At 61.8% G+C, this 18,935-nt stretch overlaps 1 protein-coding gene across 4 annotated transcripts in view; it reads right to left on the bottom strand.

Moving 5' to 3' along the window:
• The window catches only part of LTBP4 (latent transforming growth factor beta binding protein 4), a 34,274-nt gene extending 23,402 nt beyond the window's left edge, over window positions 1–10,872 (bottom strand). For 2 of the 4 annotated variants that reach the window (XM_066638939.1, XM_066638938.1), the window contains exons 1-4: window positions 8,924–9,001; window positions 8,487–8,557; window positions 5,506–5,665; window positions 4,459–4,637 (exon numbers count right to left, since the gene is read on the bottom strand). In XM_066638939.1, the coding sequence (XP_066495036.1) occupies window positions 4,459–4,637; window positions 5,506–5,665; window positions 8,487–8,557; window positions 8,924–8,997 (484 nt within the window). In that variant the 5' untranslated portion in view covers window positions 8,998–9,001. Of the gene's footprint in view, window positions 1–1,985; window positions 2,507–4,458; window positions 4,638–5,505; window positions 5,666–8,486; window positions 8,558–8,923; window positions 9,033–10,787 lie in introns of those variants that run through there. The other 2 variants (XM_066638941.1, XM_066638940.1) reach the window with 2 other exon arrangements.
• Window positions 10,873–18,935: the final 8,063 nt, after the last annotated feature.

Genomic DNA, 18,935 nt, shown 5'->3' with positions numbered 1-18,935 from the left:
CAGTATGTGCAGAGGGACTTCCCCACCCCCACGAGGAACCAGCCAGCTTCCTACAGGCCTGTGCAACAGCACTGAGTTAATTTTGGCTGCACACAGATGCAACGTTGGGTACTCTGCCAAACATGCTGGAGCCAAACGCGAAGGAACTCTTCCTCCTGGAAATCCATCTATGTGGCTCGGGTTAGTGACCGCCAGGGAAGGGTGTCTTTGGCCCGTCCTGTGTTGAGGGAAAGACACTGCCTTTGGGTCTGATGGAGGGGAGCTGCCAGGTGGGCAGTGGGACCAGGCTGCCACTGCAGGGCGCCAAGCATGGAAGGCCTTCCAGGTTGGAGGGGGGGAGACCCAAGAGAGAGCCAAAGCCAGAGGCCCTGCTTTCTGCACAAGGCCCAGAGAGGCGGACAAGAGAGATGCCCCCTTCACTGCAGCTGAGCTGGCAGGAGATAACACTCCACCGGATGGTGACCCCCACCGAACAGCCCGTGCACTGGTGGGGGAGGCAACTGCAGACAGCACAGACAGCTCCAGAGGCCGGCTCCCTTCCCTGCCACCCCTGGTCCCATCTTGCGTCTCTGAGCACGCAAGAGAGCGGAGCTGGCCCAAGGCATGGCTGTCTATCCCCCTTTCCTACAGATGCCCATGATGGACCTGGGGTGAGCTGAACAAACAGAACTGCAGGGACTGGGGAGGGCAGAGACACACACACACACACACCCCTCCCCCAGATCACCAATGCTGAGACTCAATACGCTGAGGCCATGACGCTGCCAAGGGAAACTGAGGCACAGGGTGCCTGTGGGGACTCAGCAGGATCCAGGGGGCCAGTCCCCTGGCCCGCCCTACCCCACCCCACTGCAGGAGCTTCCCAGCTCTGCTGGATCCAGGGATGGAGCCTAGGCACCCTGGCCTCCGGCCCAAGGCAGCTGGTCCCATCTGGCCATGGCAGGCTGCCAGCCCCCTGTTTACCCTTCCCAGCTCCAGCCCCTGAAGGAGGCTCCGGCTGGAAATGGGCCTAGAATGAAGCCATGACAATGGGGTGCAAGGCGGGGGTGGGGGGAGGACTTGCAGGGTGGTGTAAGTGGGGAAACATAGGCCCCCCAGGGCAATTCTAGGGGCGCTGCCCTCTGTACAGCTTCTGGGAGAACTGGGGGGGGAGAAGAGAGGCTTCCCAAACACGCCATGCCCTCTGACCTGTCTCGGACAAGCTGCGAGCGCAAACGGAGAGGAACAACTTGAGCACTGTCTCCCTCCCGAGACCGCACTACTTCACACCGTAGGGGGAGGACTGCACCTCTTTCTTCCCCCAACCCTCGTGGCCACATAAACGTTCCCCACAGAACCACACCCTTCTCTCCCTCCCTGAGTTTTGCCCCCTTCCAAGAACCCCACTTGCTGCAGCTGTCATGTCAGCGCCCCACAGTTCTCCCACCAGACAGTCTGGGCTGCAGGGGTTGCCCCAGCAAAGGGGCAGGGAGGGCCCCAGTTCGTAGGAGCCCCACTGCCCAACAGCAGCCGAAGCGAGGGAGGGAAGGAGGGATCAGGTTCTGAACCAAGCAGGAGGAGGGGAAGTCCTGCCCAGGAGGCCGAAACGGGCCACACCTGGTCAGAGGAAAGGAGTGGAGAAGGGCCCTGCCCCGGGAGAGACACAAGACACGAGCCAGGGTGGGGGTGTTGATGCCAGCGGGGCCAGCAAGCTGCCCAGAAGGAACCAAGCACCAGGCAAGAGGTGCACAGGCAGGTGAGGCGCACAGCACCAGCCCTGCCGAGATGCAAACCTCTTGGCCCTGCCCCCAAAAGACTAGTCGGGCGGGGCCTGAGGTGGCACGTGGGGAGAGAAGGTGCAAGCGCACAGGGGGGCCAGGGAAAGCACTGGGCTCACACGCCCAGAAGGCACGCCCACCTGCCCCCCAGCCCACTGCACCTGGCCCAGACGGTCCCATGCTTGGCGCGCCTCCCCCAAGCCACAAAACAGGCACCCCAATACTCACAGACGCGGAATCCAGGGGTCCCCTCAGCCGGCCGGGTGCTCTCCCCGCTGTACAGGGTGGTGGCATTGCCGCGCTCACAGAGGTTGGTGCAGCGCCCTCCACTGCAGTGCAGGCGGCAGACCATGGGGGTGAAGAAGACCTTGACCCTCTGCGCCCCCCCAGGCAGGCAGCTGCTGCCCACCAGCAGCACTAGGGCAGGCAGGAGGAGGTGCTGGCCGGGGAGCATGGCCCGAGCGAAGCAGAGCGGGCGCCTTGGCCCTGGGCGGCAGGGAGCAGGCGAGCAGGCAGGGAGTGCACCCACCACCAGCGCACTCACAGACCCACCCGCTAATTGAAAGCAGGGAGCCGGGCGGACGGGTGTGGGGGGTGGGCGCCTGGCCAACAACAATGTTTACGAGGGACTGTGGCTGGGAACGTTAACTCTTCGGCTGCTCGACGGAGCCTTCCTTGGCACCCAGACAGAGGCTGCGCCTGGAAGCCCAGGCTCCGAAGAGCAGGGTGTGGGGGGGATGACCGGGCTCTCCCCTGTCCCCATGCCCCACTCCGCAGGCACGTCACTCTGCAGCTCACACGCCCTCCTCCCTCCCTCCCTCCCCTCCGTGAGGCTCCAACTCCAACCAGCTGGGTTTGTGCACCAGACTCCCTGCTGTTGCACTTGTGCACCAGCTCAGGGTGCTGCCCGCTGGGGCCCAGGGACCCTGCCAGCCAGCCAGCCACGCCCCTTCCAGAAGCCACGAGGTGGGGGCCCTGCAGCCCCAGCTATTCCAAGGACGAGACCAGAACTCGAAGGCAAACCTCCGCACCAAGTGCTCAGCCATCCAGTGCAGGCTTCCCACAGGCCTATGTTTCTGCAAGGGGCCTCCACCCCCGCTGCTGGAACCCCTCCAAGCAGCTGGGCCTGGGATGCTGGCCACACAAACCCTCCCCAACTCACGCCAGCTGTTCCCAGCTGTAGAACAGTCTTCTCTGCCCCCCCACCGACTTCAGTAAGCACAGGTGGGAGGGGACAGGACAGACATCTGGGCCAACACAAGGAGGGGAAGGGGCAAGGCGGCTTCTTCAAAAGCCCCCCCCCCCACAGCTGGCCGCTCACATCCCAGAGCAGGAGCCTGGAGATCTGGCTAAGAGGAGAAAACTACACACCACCAAGTCCCGGGCTCAAGGGCTTGAATGGGGAGCGTTCTCGCCCCCAGCAGCCGGGGAGGGGGTGGGGTGTGTGCGTCACATCCATGGCATGCTCCGCTCTGCAGAAGTGCTCCAGGGCGGGGATGGAGGTAGGGTTTCCTGATGACGGGGGTCCCTAGGGAGGAAGTAAGCCCACCTCCCCTTCCTCTCAGGCCTAACCCTAACCCATCACAGCTCAGCCCAATGACATCATCCAGACAGAAAAACTGAAGGGGGGGATAATAGCTGAATCCAGGAGGCGGAGAATGAGCCGGACATGGGAACAGCAGAAGAGGAGGGAGGCCCCTGCAATGTCACTCCCAGCCCTGGCCCTCCCCCACCTCCTCAACAGGCTGCTGCTCATTCCCCACTTCTTTGTCCTGGTTTGAACCCCAGGCAAGTCCTTCACAGGAGACCCTCCCCATCCATACCCCCAGTTCAGGCAGGAGCAGGTCAAGCTGGTGGTGGAGAAGCCAGAACATAAGAACAGCCCCGCTGGATCAAGCCATAGGCCCATCTAGTCCAGCTTCCTGTATCTCACAGTGGCCCACCAAATGCCCCAGTGGGCACACCTGATAACAAGAGACCTGCATCCTGGTGCCCTCCCTTGCATTGGCCTTCTGACATAGCCCATTTCTAAAATCAGGAGGTTGCGCATACACATCATGGCTTGTACCCCGTAATGGATTTTTCCTCCAGAAACTTGTCCAATCCCCTTTTAAAGGCATCCAGGCCAGATGCCGTCAACACATCCTGTGGCAAGGAGTTCCACAGACCAACCACATGCTGAGTAAAGAAATATTTTCTTTTGTCTGTCCTAACCCGCCCAACACTCAATTTTAGTGGATGTCCCCTGGTTCTGGTGCTATGTGAGAGTGTAAAGAGCATCTCTCTATCCGCTCTGTCCATCCCCTGCATAATTTTGTATGTCTCAATCATGTCCCCCCTCAAGCGTCTCCTTTCTAGGCTGAAGAGGCCCAAACGCCGTAGCCTTTCCTCATAAGGAAGGTGCCCCAGCCCCGTAATCATCTTAGTCGCTCTTCGTTTGCACCTTCTCCATTTCCACTATGTCCTTTTTGAGAACCGGACGCAATGCTCCAGGTGTGGCCTTACCATCAATTTGTACAACGGCATTATAACATTAGCCGTTTTGTTGAAGAAAACGACGCTCCCCTCCAGCCCTCCCAGGGCAGTCAAGCCACAGGCACGCAGGGAGACTGTGGCGCAGGAGGGCCGCCCCGAGCGCTGCTCCACCTGTGAGCCAGAAAGCCATTGCATCTCCCCCCACCCAGCCCCCTGCTCACTGTACCGCGGGGCCTTGGCATGGCTGGATGGTTGCCTCCAGGATGGCAAGTGCTGCTGCTGCTGCAATTGCTGCTGCCGCTGCCCTTGGACCGGGAGGCCAAGTGCCGAGCCAGAATCCCGGCCATCTTCTCCGAGGGGCCCAGGGCCTTCCGCTGTCGCAGAACCACCTGGAGCTCAGCCAGCCTGAGAGGAGGGATGGCACGGTCAGTGGAAGAACCAAGCAGCCCTCTCTTCTGCCGCCAAGAGAGACCGTGCAGAACACTCTCCCCACAACCCCAGGCCAGTTCACCTCCAGAATTGCCCAAAAGTGGGGCAGCCCCACCCACCCCAGAACCAGAACTGGCTCCTCTGCAGGGTGGGGTGCCAGCAGCCACTTCAAGAGATAGGCCTGCTCACAGGGGGCCTGGAGCACCAGCTGCCCCACTGCCCTATCCTCTGACTGCACATCCGGCTGCTTCACAGAGTTGCGCACTACATATTTTGTTCAAAAGATCAGCAGTCCTTTTCTTGAGTTGGGGGAGGGGGTTATATGCCATGCAGACCTGGTGAATTCTTTCTTGTTCCATTTTTCCACTTACTTTTTTGGGGGTGGGGAAAATGGGATTCATCCCCTGAAGCCACCAAGTTCTTCGGGAAGAATGACTGGCACTGGGGGAAGCATCGTTGCAAGGACAGAGGCAGGAATATTCGTGCAGCTTCTCTGCCCCTTGGGGTCCCTCTTCAGCCACCCCTTGACAAGTGAACGCCCCACGGAAGCCTTCCTGGCTCCTGCTTCTGCAGCCTGCCTCTTTGCTCTTCTCCAATTCTTTCTTGGCTCACCTCAATACTAAGTTGCAGGCTGGCCTATGGGTACTTACGATTTTTCCCTTTGGGGAAGATTGCCACTTCAAGGAGGGTCCCTTTGTCCAACCCCGCTTTGAGCCATGCTGGGACAGGCCCCCAAACCTCTCCCTCTAGATAGGGTGCCCCCATGTCAGCCAGTACTGACCCCCTCGCCCAAGATGCTGGAATAGCCCCTGTGTGTTCAGCCCAGCCCCCCTGCCCCACTCACGTCAGGGGCTGCCAACGAAGAACCGCCACAGGCTGCAGGGGGGCCATGGTGGTGGTGGGGGCAGAGCGCTTGCAGTGGGGAGCCACAAATCCTGGGCGGCAGACGCAGCGCTGGGGAGCTTTGCACTGGCCCCCATTTTGGCATGGAGGGAGACAGACAGCTGCAGAAAAGGGGCAGGCAGAGAGACTTCTTAGCACCCAGCCATCCCTCCTGCCCAGTGGGCATCCAACCTGCTGCTAGGGTTCAGTAACCCGAACACTACTCTACCCCTCTTGCTCTTCTGAGGGTGCTCTTAGGGGAGCTGGCAGGAAGGGCAGCAGCTGACCAATTCTCTCCTTACAGCAACAGACATTCATGCCTGCTGTACTGCCCTGGGGCCAGGCTTCTCTCCCCCCCTGAAAAGGAATCCCCCAGCCAGCCGGGAAATGGGCAGGTGCTGCCACCTGCAGACCAAGTGTGGCTCTGCATGATGCTTCAGAGAGTTGACAAGGGGGAGGGAGTGCGCAGATGACATGCCAGGGAAGGGGGGACTTGGTCTTCTGATCCAGCCTTGGCTCTGGAACACAGGAAACAATTACAAAACTCTAAGCATGTGCAAAGCACAATTCCCTCAGAACCCAGAAGCCCTCATCTGCCCTGCTCCATTCCCTCCTCCCCTGGACCAGACCAAGTTGGGACCAGCGGGGCCAGGGAAGCCTTTATTCCCGCAGCAGCCAACTGGATGCCCCAACTAAAAGCTGCCAGGCAGGGCAGGAAGGCAAGAAACTGCCCCTGTGGCTGCCTCCCAGCCACGGGCACCAGGGGGAGGAAAGGCCTCTGGACTCCTGACCTAGCAGCAGTAGCATAGCGTGAGGAAGTCCAGGGGTGGTGGCCCTGGGTGCAAAATTCTGAGGGGCACAAAATTTCAAAAGACAGACAGTAGCAATAGTAAATAAAAATAGCCCTTTCCCACAGTGGGTTACCTTTCTTTCCATCCCCTTCCCCCATTTCTTTCGGTTCTTCTGGACTTTCAACAAACACCCGAGTTGCAAATCCAGGTGAATCCCCAAGGGACGCAATGAAGCTCTTTGAAGCCATAGGAAGGAAAGGGAGTGGCAACGCTGGCGATCATGGAAAGGAGAGAAAGACTGGCCTGGAAGGGGGTGCCCCCCCCCCCGGAGTGCAGCCACTCCTCATTCAGCCTGCTCCAGTTCACACACACCAGGGCCTCATTCGCCTTGAGGGCGCCCCATGGGTCGGCACAACTGCACGGGCCCTCTGAACTGGCCGTCTCTCCTGCAGGTTTCCCTTTCGGGCAGGATCTCTCCCTCTAAGGCAGATGCAAGCTCCCCCAGCTTAGAATCAGAGCTAAAAGGTCATCTAGACCAACCCCCTGTCTCTAGCAGCAAACCCTACTAGAGCATTTCCAGAAAGTCCTTGTTGAGTCTCTGCTTGAAGATTTCCAGTGAGGGAGAAGACACCACCTCCCTCAGCAACCTGTTTCACTGCCAAAGTGTCAGGAAGTTGTTCCTGCTATCCAATCAAAATCTCTTCTCTTGCACACAGGGGCTGTGCTCTTTCCAATGGGGGCACAGGCCCAGCCCCAGCCCGGCCCCTCTGTGCCATGACGTGCCCACCCCAGCTGCCGAGGCAGCCTGGAGTCCAGAGCCTGGGCGACGCAAGGAAGTCGTGTTCGCATCAACGCCACTTAGCCCAGCTTCTCAGTCAAGGACACCCTCAAGCAGCAGCACCCAGGGGCCCCCCTCAAACCTCCCTTCCCCACCACTGCCCTTGCCTCTTGCATCCTGGGCTGATGTTTCTCAGCCAGGGAGGACGACAAGGAGAAATTGCCCTTCTGAAACTCCATGGCGGTGGCGAAAAGCCAAGGGGATATGGGACTCTTGCCAGGAAGCTAGTTGCAGGCAGTGCTGTGGGGCACCTGCAAGCCCAAAGGGCTGGCAAAAGAGGAAGAGCGAACCCAGGACTCAGAAGCCGGGGAATCTCGGGCAGCGTGACCAGGGTCTCAAGGGGCCAAAGGGGAGGCTTTGTTGGGGAATAACAGGGTCTTTGTCAACCCATCAGGCATGCCTGGCCAAGTTTTGCTTCCAGAGCACCCCAAGATCCACACCCCTCAAAACCCAATAGTGTCAACTGAAAGAGCTTTTAATGTAGATTTCAATACTGTAAATGAAAAATTTGCACAAATTAAAACCAGGCATTTTAAAATAAATCTGCACATACTAGCATTAAATTCATCTTACTTTAATTACAACAGTCCATGTGTTAGGGGGCACAATGCTTGCCTTACCCCGGGTGCTGGCAACCCACTCTGCGCCACTGGCTTGCATCTAGAGAAGCAGGGGAAGCTCACACAATGCTCTGTGTGATTCACTTGTCCCCTAGTCCTGGAATTCTGAGGTATACTGCCTTTGAACCTGGAGGATCCATTTTGCCACCTTAGCTAGCAGCCTCCTTTTTCTCAGTGATGTCATCTAATTCCCTCTTTAAAGTGCATCAGCCGGTAGCCAGCACTAGATCCCTGCACAGTGAAAGCCACATGCTCATTGAGGACCTCCCAACTCCCAAAACAGAGACAGCCTTGAACCCCAGAAACCAAGGTCAACACAGGCCTCAATCAGGAACCTGCGGTGGGTGGGGAAGCAGGTGAGGCAGTGCCTCCCAGCCGGAGTCCTTCGAAAAGTGCCACCGCCATGGGAGGTGTACAAGCGCTCACAACCCACAGGCTATGCTGTGAATGCCTTCATGTCTTTCACGGGCAGCACGGGCAGTTTTGAAGGGCTCCAGCAGGGAGGCACTGCCTCACCAGCCTCCCCACCCACCGCACATCCCTGGCCTCAACTCAAGGCAACAATGAGATGCGCAAAGGTTAGCCAAGCACAGCAGGAACGTGACTACCCTCCCCACCAAAGCCTTGCTGGGGGGGTGGGGATGGGCTGGCTGAAGCCCCCCAAATGGTCCATCCTTTCCCAAACCCTCCGTACCTTTGGTGCATTTGCCGGTCTTGTGTGAACGTGACCAACCAGGGCAGCAGGTCTCTCCGCAGATGTTGGGCCTGGAGAGAGAGGGCCGGGTGAGGGGCTGCAAAGGAAGGACAGTACAGGGGATGGGGTGGGGAGGGGTGGGGGGGATAAAGCTCTTGGCCTGCTGGGCCCCGCTCCCCTTTCTCTGAGAACAGCAAGATGGGATTAGTTGGAGGGAGGACGGGCCAAGAGGGGCTGCAGCTCAATGAGAAGGTCCCGGGGTCAGAGCAGGGAAGGAACCACCTCTGAAAGCTTGAGAGCCTGGAGAGCAAGCCATGGCTGGAGGGGGGAGGGCTGCCTCCCACACAAGCCACTGTGTGTGATGTCACCAACCAGCCTTGCGCCCCCCACCCCCCAACGATTTTAGCAGATGGTGCAGCAGAGAGAGGATGGCCCACCTTCCAGCCCCTCCAGCAGTCCCTTGGCCTGGCTCTCTCTGGCCCAACTCCGCAAGCCTTTGCAAAGGCCACATTCTTGCTTCCCTCCCCAACCTTGCAATCCGGAGTCCTGGGAAGGGAAGAAGTGGTTCTTGGAATACAACAAGGAGTAGCAGGTGACCGTGTGCGCAGGACAGAGGGTCTCCCCCTTCTCACTCAGTTGCTAGCCAGCACCCTTGTGTGCCCTGGGCTTGGGGGGCAGGACGCCCAGCTCAGAGCACAGGGCTGTCTCTGGACAGCAGCCCCAGCATCTCGCAGCTTAGAGGGTGGGCCCCAACCTTTGTGACTGACTGTTTCCACGGGGGGGAGGGGAGAGAGGAGCTGGAGGCATCTCCTCAGGAGCAGAGCACCACCACCTCCAACATTTCCAAATGTGGCCTCTTCAGCCCCTGCTGGTCCCACTCTGCTACCCCCCTCCCTGCACGACAGGCAGCCAAACTTCCAAAACAAGAGGTGCTGGGACTCGGACCTGCCTGCAGCTCCAGCCCAGAGTGCCCCACTCCCAGGTGCACAGGGTGGGCACATTCAGGAGCGCTGGTCTTCCTACAGCTGGTCCCATAGCACGGCCACAAAGCCCCTTCCAGTACAGTTCTGGGCAGGCTCCTCCCCCCATTGTTAATTCCTAACATTCTTGCCCTGGCCAGGACTTGAGTTACTAAGTGGATTCGCAGCCCCCAATTGCGGAGAAGGAACCTCTCCACCTCCAGGAAGCCCCAGCTGCAGAATGCGTGGGTGAGGAAGAGCCCCACAGCCATGGGAAGGGGAGGGCCTCCACCACCACCCCAGCCCCCCTGACATTCTCAGCAGAAAGGAAACCACTCTTCTGCCTCCCAGAGGTCCTCTAAAACCTCAAGACACACAGCCTGACCGAGGTCTGCCACCTGACCTGCCCCACACCAATTTCTAAAATTGGGGGGGACCTTCCAGTTAGGAGGAAGTGTCTGCGGCCAAGTAGGAGAAGCAAAGACCAAGGAAAGGATCTCTGAGCATGTGCAAAGAGCCCCTCTATGACCATTGGGGAGTCTCTGCAGATCTGGCATTTTGGAGGAGGTTACAGGATAGAAGGGTGTGAGACTTCCAGCTTCCTGTGTCTGGAACTGGGCCAGCAGCAAAGGCCACTTGGAACCATCAGGCCACTTGAAGGGGGCTGAACGGCCCAGGGTGAGGAAGGGGGTTGGCCTGCTGGTGCCCCCAGAGCGGAGCCAAGACAATCAAGGGTTCCAGCTGCAAGAGAGGCCCTGCGGGGTGCAGGAGGGGGAACCGGCGCTCCCGGGGCAGCCTTTCGGGGCAGGGGAGAGACGGGAGCTGGGTCCACCAGTGGCTCAGCAGCACCGGACTGTGGGGACAGAAAAGGAGGACGGGGTGACAACTGCCTGCCAGTGGCTCTGGAGATGGCATCTGCCTGGCGGTGCCTCCAGGCGTGGCTCTCCACCTGGAAAGTGACATCTAGGCCTACCTTGCAGGGGTGTCGTCAGCAGCAGAAGTCTAATGCTGCGGGAGTGGCCAGTGGCGGTCGCTGCCCCAGCTGGGCCTCCAGCCACTGCCTGCCCCGCCAAACCCCTTGATGAGACCAGAAGCTGCTGCCGCCGCCGCCTCCGCCACTGCTGCGCTGGAGGAAGGGTCCTCTCCTCAGGTAGGCCTGAGCGAGCGAGCGAGCGAGCCGGCCGCCCCACCCCTCAGTTCACCCGCTGTGCTCCCTGGATGCCACTGGCGTGGAGCACTGCCAGGCGGGGGGGGGGCACGGGGTTCCCCAACCCGGACCAAGGCCGGGAGGGCGGCCAGGGCGGTCTGGGGGGGGGGGTCTGCCGGCTCCCCTCCTGCTTACCTGGTCGCTTTGGCCGCGCGCGCCGCCGGGCTCTTCCCGCGCCTCCCTTCTGCAGGGCCGTCGCGCGGGCGGGGGGCGGCCCCGGGGCCCGCCAGGCTGAGCGCCCCGGAGCGTCCCAGCCGGCCCGTCCCTTGGGCGGCCGGCGGCAGCGGCAGGAGAAGCGCGCCCAGTAGCCAGAGCGCGCTCAGCGCCCGCGGCCGCATCCTGCCCACCGACGGGGCGCACCGAGCAGAGCCGACGGCGAAGAAGAAGCCGCGACAGCGACGCCCGCCCGCCAATGGGCGCCCAGCCCGGCTCGGCTTCCCCTCCGGCTCCGCAGCCAATGGCCAGACACCGGACGGGGAGGGGCTCCGGACGCGGCGCAGGTGCCCTCGGGAGGGGGTGGCCGTTGCGCCGCGACCACGTCCTGGGGGCGTCTGGGGCCAGAGCGCTCCCGGCTGGCTGTGGGCTCCGAGAGCGGGGTCCCTCCGGGGAGCTCTTCGCCTGCCAGCCGGCGGCAGCTTTGGGGAGCCCGCGAGAAGGGCCCAAGAGGGTAGCCGCCTCCGCTGGCTTGTTCCCAGGGGCCGGCCTGGCTGTGAGCACGTGAGAAGACACCCCGCCCCGCTGCACGAATCCGTTTAAAACCACGGAGCCTCTTGTAGCGGTGAGTTCCACAGATCCGTCGCCCATCGTGGGAAGACTTCTGGCTGTGCCTCTGCCAGTCGTTCAGCCTGGTCCTGGCGCGCTGCGGCTGCCTGCTCTGCCCGGATAGGAAGCCCGCCCTCCCGGGGGCCACATGTCCCTCTGCAGCCAGGCGCCTGCGCTACCGGCGTCAGAACCCGACAGGTCCCTCTAGGCCCCGTGGGCCAGCCCTGGACTCCTCTGGTGGAGGACGCAGCCACGTGCCTCCTTGGCTCCCCTCAGGCAGCGCGCCTGCTCCTTCTGTGGGCAAGCCAGCTGCCTGCAGAAGCTGAGCAGGAAGAGCGAGGCAGAACCGCAGGATTGGGCCAGGGACCCACCTGGGCCGCCACTCCTTGCAAGAAGAGGGCTGTTGCTCCGTGGTGGTGCAGAAGGCCGGCTCCAAGCCCTGGCGGTGCTTCCAAGCAGGCCTGCTGCCAGCCAGGGTCCATGTGGATGCGGGAGAACCCGTGGACATTATATATCTGGACTTTCAGAAGGCGTTTGACACGGTCCCTCACCAAAGGCTACTGAAAACACTCCACAGTCAGGGAATTAGAGGACAGGTCCTCTCCTGGATTGAGAACTGGTTGGAGGCCAGGAAGCAGAGAGTGGGTGTCAATGGGCAATTTTCACAATGGAGAGAGGTGAAAAGCGGTGTGCCCCAAGGATCTGTCCTGGGACCGGTGCTTTTCAACCTCTTCATAAATGACCTGGAGACAGGGTTGAGCAGTGAAGTGGCTAAGTTTGCAGACGACACCAAACTTTTCCGAGTGGTAAAGTCCAGAAGTGATTGTGAGGAGCTCCAGAAGGATCTCTCCAGACTGGCAGAATGGGCAGCAAAATGGCAGATGCGCTTCAATGTCAGTAAGTGTAAAGTCATGCATATTGGGGCAAAAAATCAAAACTTTAGATATAGGCTGATGGGTTCTGAGCTGTCTGTGACAGATCAGGAGAGAGATCTTGGGGTGGTGGTGGACAGGTCGATGAAAGTGTCGACCCAATGTGCGGCGGCAGTGAAGAAGGCCAATTCTATGCTTGGGATCATTAGGAAGGGTATTGAGAACAAAACGGCTAGTATTATAATGCCGTTGTACAAATCTATGGTAAGGCCACACCTGGAGTATTGTGTCCAGTTCTGGTCACCGCATCTCAAAAAAGACATAGTGGAAATGGAAAAGGTGCAAAAGAGAGCGACTAAGATGATTACGGGGCTGGGGCACCTTCCTTATGAGGAAAGGCTACGGCGTTTGGGCCTCTTCAGCCTAGAAAAGAGACGCTTGAGGGGGGACATGATTGAGACATACAAAATTATGCAGGGGATGGACAGAGTGGATAGGGAGATGCTCTTTACACTCTCACATAATACCAGAACCAGGGGACATCCACTAAAATTGAGTGTTGGGCGGGTTAGGACAGACAAAAGAAAATATTTCTTTACTCAGCGCGTGGTCAGTCTGTGGAACTCCTTGCCACAGGATGTGGTGCTGGCGTCTAGCCTAGACGCCTTTAAAAGGGGATTGGACGAGTTTCTGGAGGAAAAATCCATTATGGGGTACAAGCCATGATGTGTATGCGCAACCTCCTGATTTTAGGAATGGGTTAAGTCAGAATGCCAGATGTAGGGGAGAGCACCAGGATGAGGTCTCTTGTTATCTGGTGTGCTCCCTGGGGCATTTGGTGGGCCGCTGTGAGATACAGGAAGCTGGACTAGATGGGCCTATGGCCTGATCCAGTGGGGCTGTTCTTATGTTCTTATGTTCTTATGGTCTGGTAACACCTGGCTGTGCAGCCCAGAGGCCTGACTGGAGGAGTGGAAGAACCCCAGCAGCTCTGCCTAGAAACTGGCTTGCTGCGGGCCTGTGGTCTGGGCCCAGCCTGCTCCTGCCTGGGGGAGCCCAGTGTCTCTTCTTCAGCAGAATTAGCTCATTCAGAAGCCAGCCTGCACCCAGTCCCCAAGTTCCCACACCCAGGGCTCCAGAAGGGCCCAGCCTGAGCTGCAGACCCACCACAGTGAAAAAGGTAATGAGTTGGGCTTGAGGCTGTGGGGGGGGGGGCAGTCACAAACAGATTTCTGTGTCCATATGGAGTATCCGGCCCCTGTGCGAGGACCTGGGCTTTGCTGGAGCCTGGAGGGAGCAGCGTTAAGCCAGCCCAGGCCCATGGGGGGGGGCAGTCCAGGACCCCACAGAGCTTGGAGCCTGCCTGAGGGAAGCCTACCTCCCCAGGTGGCCCACTGTCTTAAGAACAACCAGCCCCAGAGATGCATCCTGCATCCAAGGCCTAGCGGCAGGAAGGGAGGGCAAGCCCTGGAGCAGGTGGAAGGACTGACAGGCCCGGCACACGAGTTTGGCCCTGGTGTGCCAATAACTCAGGCTGTATCTGGTGACCAGGAGCAGCACCTGAGGATGCCCAAAGCAGTTGCCTTGCAGAAGGAGATCCAGGTCTGCTCAGTGCTGGGGCCTGAGAGCCACACTGCAGAAGGCAGGTTCAAAATGTCACTAAGCAGACAGATAAGGGCATCTGCGGTCACTTGCCCTGCAAAATGAGCCAGTACTGCACACCAGGCAGCCGGAAAACCGGGGGGGGGGTAACAGCAATAGAAGAACCTCCAAGGAGGAAAGGGGTCGGGCTCTGTTGGCTGTTTGGACCAGGTCTGGAGGAACTGCTTCTTGGGCACTGAGGCATATAAGTGACTCAGCTGGGAAGCTGAGCAGAGACCTTTCTCCACCCCCACATGCAAACAACCCATCCCTCCCTGCCCCTGCCACATGCTCACCTGGCATCCATAAAGGTTTCCTTGTGATTATTTCAAACTTGGTTGCATATAAAACATCACAATTACAATAACAGTTGTTAAAAAAGCACACACACCCCCACGCTGGGCTCAGTGCTGGATTTGAGTTCCTACTCTCCTTTGGCACAGAGCGGAAGAGCTGCATCTTGGTCACTGCCTTGTCGCTTGCAGCAACACTCTACCTTTGGAAGAACGAAGTGGGGGAAGGTGAAGGGGCACTTAACATAAGAACCCAGCTGGATCAGGCCAAAGGCCCATCTTCCTGTATCTCAACAGTGGCCCAACAAATGCCCCAGGTAATACACCAGACAACAGATACAACCTGCATCGTGGTGCCCAACCCTGTCTGGCAGTCAGAGGCAGCCTACCTCAACCTTGCACATCCCTACCATGACTTGTAACCCATGATGAACTTTTTCTCCAGAAATTTGTCCAATCCCCTCTTAAAGGCATCCAGGCAAGATGCCATCGCTACTTCCTGTGGCAAGAAGTTCCACAGACTAATTACACGCTGGGTAAAGAAATATTTTTGGTCTGTTCTGGCTCTCTGCAGAAGCCTGTGTAGGGGGGGGCTATAAGTTCCATCTCTGAAATTGGGTGACAAGATAGCTGCCAAGGCTGCCCCCAGCTTTGCTTCTCTCAGCTACAGGAGAACTTGCAGGGGGACCTTCTGTGTGCTGACATGCCTTGGCCAAAGGCGTGAATCCCACCTGCTCAGGCCTCCCCCTGCCCTGGGGTGTGTGCCTGGAGCCAGTGAAGCGCTTGGAGCGCAAGGCCTGGTTGAGGCCCTGTCTAGAGTCAGATCTGTTGTACCCCCCAAGGGGGGAGACAGGGTGTTAAGGCTGGGGGTGCACAAGGAAGCTCATTCCAGACAGCGCTCCCAGCCACCCCCAAGTGCATCCAACAAGAGCATGATCCAGTAGAAGTTTGGGGAGAATGCTTCCAGTGGGCAGGTGGGGGCAGGGGGCAGCTGCAAAATGGGGCTCATCTGGCAACAGGGAACATTGGGGCAGAGCACCAGTTCAGCGGGTGGTGCTGGCAGTTTCAAAACCTGACCTGACAGGTCCAGGCAGATTAGGAGAGCGGGTATAATATGGGGGTAGCCATGCTGGGAGGAAGGCCCTTGGAGGGGGGAGGTGTACTGGCCCTCTCCCCTTCCTCTGCGGCAGTGGCAGCTGCTTAGGGCAGGAGAGCAAAGGAGGAGCAGAAGGCGTCCTTGTTGTGCTTGTTGTGTAGACGGACAGTGGGCTTGGGAGCACGCAGGCCCGGCAGTCCACTGCACCTCCGAGTCTGCTTCCAGGGCAGGGAAGTGAGTAACTGCCCCCTTCTAGCGACTGGCACTTGGAGGGCAATGACGAGGCGTCTGTCAGTGGTGAAGAGGGCCCTGTTCTGTCCGCGGGGGCCCAGCAGCTGGCATGTGGGCCGATCTCCGCAGAGGTTGCCCGATGGCCCCAGTCCCAGCAGTTGTGGGCAGCTGCCAAGACGAGTCAGGACAGCAGTGGCCCGCCAGGTTCCAACAGAGACCAGGCTGCCCAGGCCAGGCCCCTCCGGCTCTCAGGCCCCATCGCCATGCCAGTCCAGAGAGCCAGCCTGGGGTCAGGCGTCCTCCCAGCACAGGCTCAAATGGTGGTGTAAATGTAGACGAAGATGAGCACCAGGAGGTTCAGGACGGTGCCCACGATGCCCAGCAGGGCCAGGACGCGCTCCTCCCGGTCCTCCTTGGGCTCACAGGGCAGCCTGGGGCTGGGCCCCTCCCCGGCCCCAGCCACGCCCAGGGGCGCCATGGGGGTCACATCCAGCTTTTCAACCCGCAGCTTCAAGTCAACCTGGCGGAGGAAGAGGGAGACGTTCGTTGACTGGGTCAGAGTGCCCGCCCTGCCTGGCCCCTCCCACCTGTGCCTCCCCCCACAGAAACCCCTGCCAGTCCCGCCCCCCGCCCCCCCCGCAGCCCCTTACCACGCACTGCATCAGGACTGGGAGAAGAGTGCCATGGGCGCCCGCGTGGCTCAGGGGTGCTCCTGCGGTGGTGGCTCAGACCTGGCGGGGAGAGAGCGAGGAGGTGGCTCAGCCCCTGCTGGCGCTCTCAGCTCGGCCCTCGGAAGGGGCGGCCAAAGTGGGCGCCAGGCAGGGAGGGTCACAGCGGGAGGAGAAGCGCCTCCTGCAGGTCCCCCGCAGCTCTGGCTAGCACATCTCTGCAGCGTGGCCTCTGGGCGGAGCGAGCGCGGCTCACCCTCGGGGCAGAGACCCGGCAAAGAAGCCCCTCGGTGCGCAGCCCAACCCGGCTCGGCCTGGGGGGGGCGGGAGCCCTTTCCGGCCGGAGGCGCTTCTGAGGACCCGAGTCTGGCCAGTCCCGGGCCGCTCTCAGGGCAGCCGAGGCGTCCCGGGCAGGATGTGCCCAGGCAGCGTGGGGCGGTCCTGCGCCCGCCCTGGGGGAGCTCTGTCTCCGACGGAAGCCATGCCGGGTCTCTGCCGGCACCCGGGCTTTGCGCGACCACGGGCGAGCCACCGGGCGGCCCTAGAGAGGGCAGGAGGGCAGGCGGCGCGTTCACACGCGGGCTACCGGGCTCGCCTGGCCCTGCCCCGGAGGGCGCCCCTCCCGAACGGGCAGGGCGGGGCGGGGCGGGGGCGCGGGCTAGGTGCTGCCGACGGACCGGCTGCCCGCCCCAGCCCTCCGCGGCACGTGCCGCGACAGCCCAGTCCCCGCGCGCGCGGCGTGGCTGCGTGTCTGGCGGCCACGTGGACGGTGCGCGCATCTCGCAGGCCCGCCGATGGCTGCCGCCCGCCGGCTGCTGCACGAGGACCGTCCCGGCCGCACCTGTGCGCGGCGCCCCGCCCGCCGCACCCTCGTCCCGGTGGCGCCGCCGCTCCCGCCCTCGGAGCAGGGCGGCCTGGGCAGCAAAGGCGGCGCTCGCCTCGTCCGCAGTCCCCCGCCTCCCTCCCTCCCTCCGGAGGCGCCAGCACGCGGGCGATGCCTCCCTCCCCGCCCCGTGGCAGCGCCCGTGCCCGTCCCGCCCCGCCCGCGGGGGAGCCCGGCCGGCCCCGCACTCACCCGGCCCCGGCGGGCGGCTCGCTGCCTCCTCCGCCTCCGCGAGACGCTGCTCTGGCGCGGGCGGGGCTCCTGCCCCCCCCGCGAGCGCCTCCGCGGCGGCCGGCCGCGTCGCCAGGCAACCCCTCTGGTGCGCGCATCTCCCGTGCGCCCGGCAGTGCCGCCCAGCAGGGGCTGCCCGGGAGGAGTCCCTAGGAAGGGCGCGTGGCCCGGCGGCCATCGGAGGCGGCAGCAGCCCCCCCTGCCGCCCACGGGTATCCCCTGCCGCTGGGGGCGCGCCGAGGCGGGTCAGGCGCGGCTCCGCCCGGCTCGGCCTCCCGCTCGCCCGCCTGGCAGCGTCGCTCCCCCACGGACGGCGCCCCGCGCGCACCAGCGCAGGGGGGAGGAAGGGGCGGTGCGACGCGCTGTGCACGTGCCCAGAGGCGGCCTCTGCTCGGCGGAGCCGAGAGGAGGGCTCCGGGGTGGGGGCGGGGAGGGAGGGTCCGGGCAGCTCACGGCTCAGTGCGCCCGCCGAAGGACAGTCGTGCTCCCCCCACGCAGACGGGGCCGGAGCGGGCAGGCGCCTCTCGCTCCCGGGGAGCAGGGCCGGGCCCCTCCGCACCCACCGGGCGCTGCTCCCTGCCCCAGACGGCCGCTGCCTTCCGACAGGCTTCTGTCAGCCTTTGCGGCGGGGGAGCTGCGCTGGGGGTCCGGGTGCGAACAGGCGACGGCGCGGCTGAGTCACAGGCGGCGCTTACATAAGCCGCCGGCGGGGCTGGCTCTGGGGAGGGGGCCTCACCGCGGCAGTGCCTGCAGCCGGGGCCGGGCAGCCTGCGGCCCACGGGTCGGGGGGGGGGCGCGGGCGACCACAGGGGCTGCCTCTGGCCCGCGGCGCCAGCCCCGAGGGGGCTCTGCGAGGGCGTCCCGGTCGCGCCTGCCGGGCTCTTCGACCGCAGCGGCGCCTTTTCCTCCGCAGGATTTCTGCCTCGTCCTCCGTGCAGGGAGGCCTGCAGTCCGGGTTCACGGGACGGAGCCGCACCCGCCGGAGTGTTTGCTGACCCCGCAGCGTGGACTCGGCTGGCTGGTCCTGGTGGGTTTGGTTCTCTTCTCCTGCCGCTGGTCGCGGAGCTTCCACCAGGAGGCCAAAGGCTTGTGGCTGCGGCGGCGGTGGGCCTGCGCAGCTCCGCAGCAGTTGTGGCCTTCGTGGCTGTGCGCCATCTTCAGACGCAGCGGCCATCTCGTCAGGCGCGCGAAGGACCTGGCGGCGTGTGTGCTGCGAGCACCGGGTCAGGTTCCAGGAGCTTCTCTGTCACGTCACACACGTGCAGGGATGTTTCCCTCTGCAGACGAGGGGCAGAGGCTGGGAGCCAGGCGAGAGGGAGTCAAGCCCAGTCAAGGGACTTGTCCTCACTAGCAAGGCGCTCACCTGTGGCGTGACTGACCAGAAGCGCCCAGGGCAGGGAAACAAGAAGCGGGGGAGGCACCTCCATCACCCACTCTGACCTAACCCTGACCCTGACCCTAACCCTGACCCACTCCATGAGCCACTCTGCAGAGGTGCCACCCACCCACCCACGCACCCGGAGCAGCAGTCACTCAAGGAGCACCTCATTCACTTGTCCCTCTCGGGGTGGTGAGGTCGAGCTTCCCATGGGGTGTCTGGCTGTGG

This window comes from Tiliqua scincoides, chromosome 10 (assembly GCF_035046505.1).
Source record: "Tiliqua scincoides isolate rTilSci1 chromosome 10, rTilSci1.hap2, whole genome shotgun sequence".
In the NCBI taxonomy this organism is placed as follows: Eukaryota; Metazoa; Chordata; class Lepidosauria; order Squamata; family Scincidae; genus Tiliqua; species Tiliqua scincoides.
Note: the sequence above shows the minus strand (reverse complement) of the source record. Positions and strands in the feature narration are given on the sequence as shown.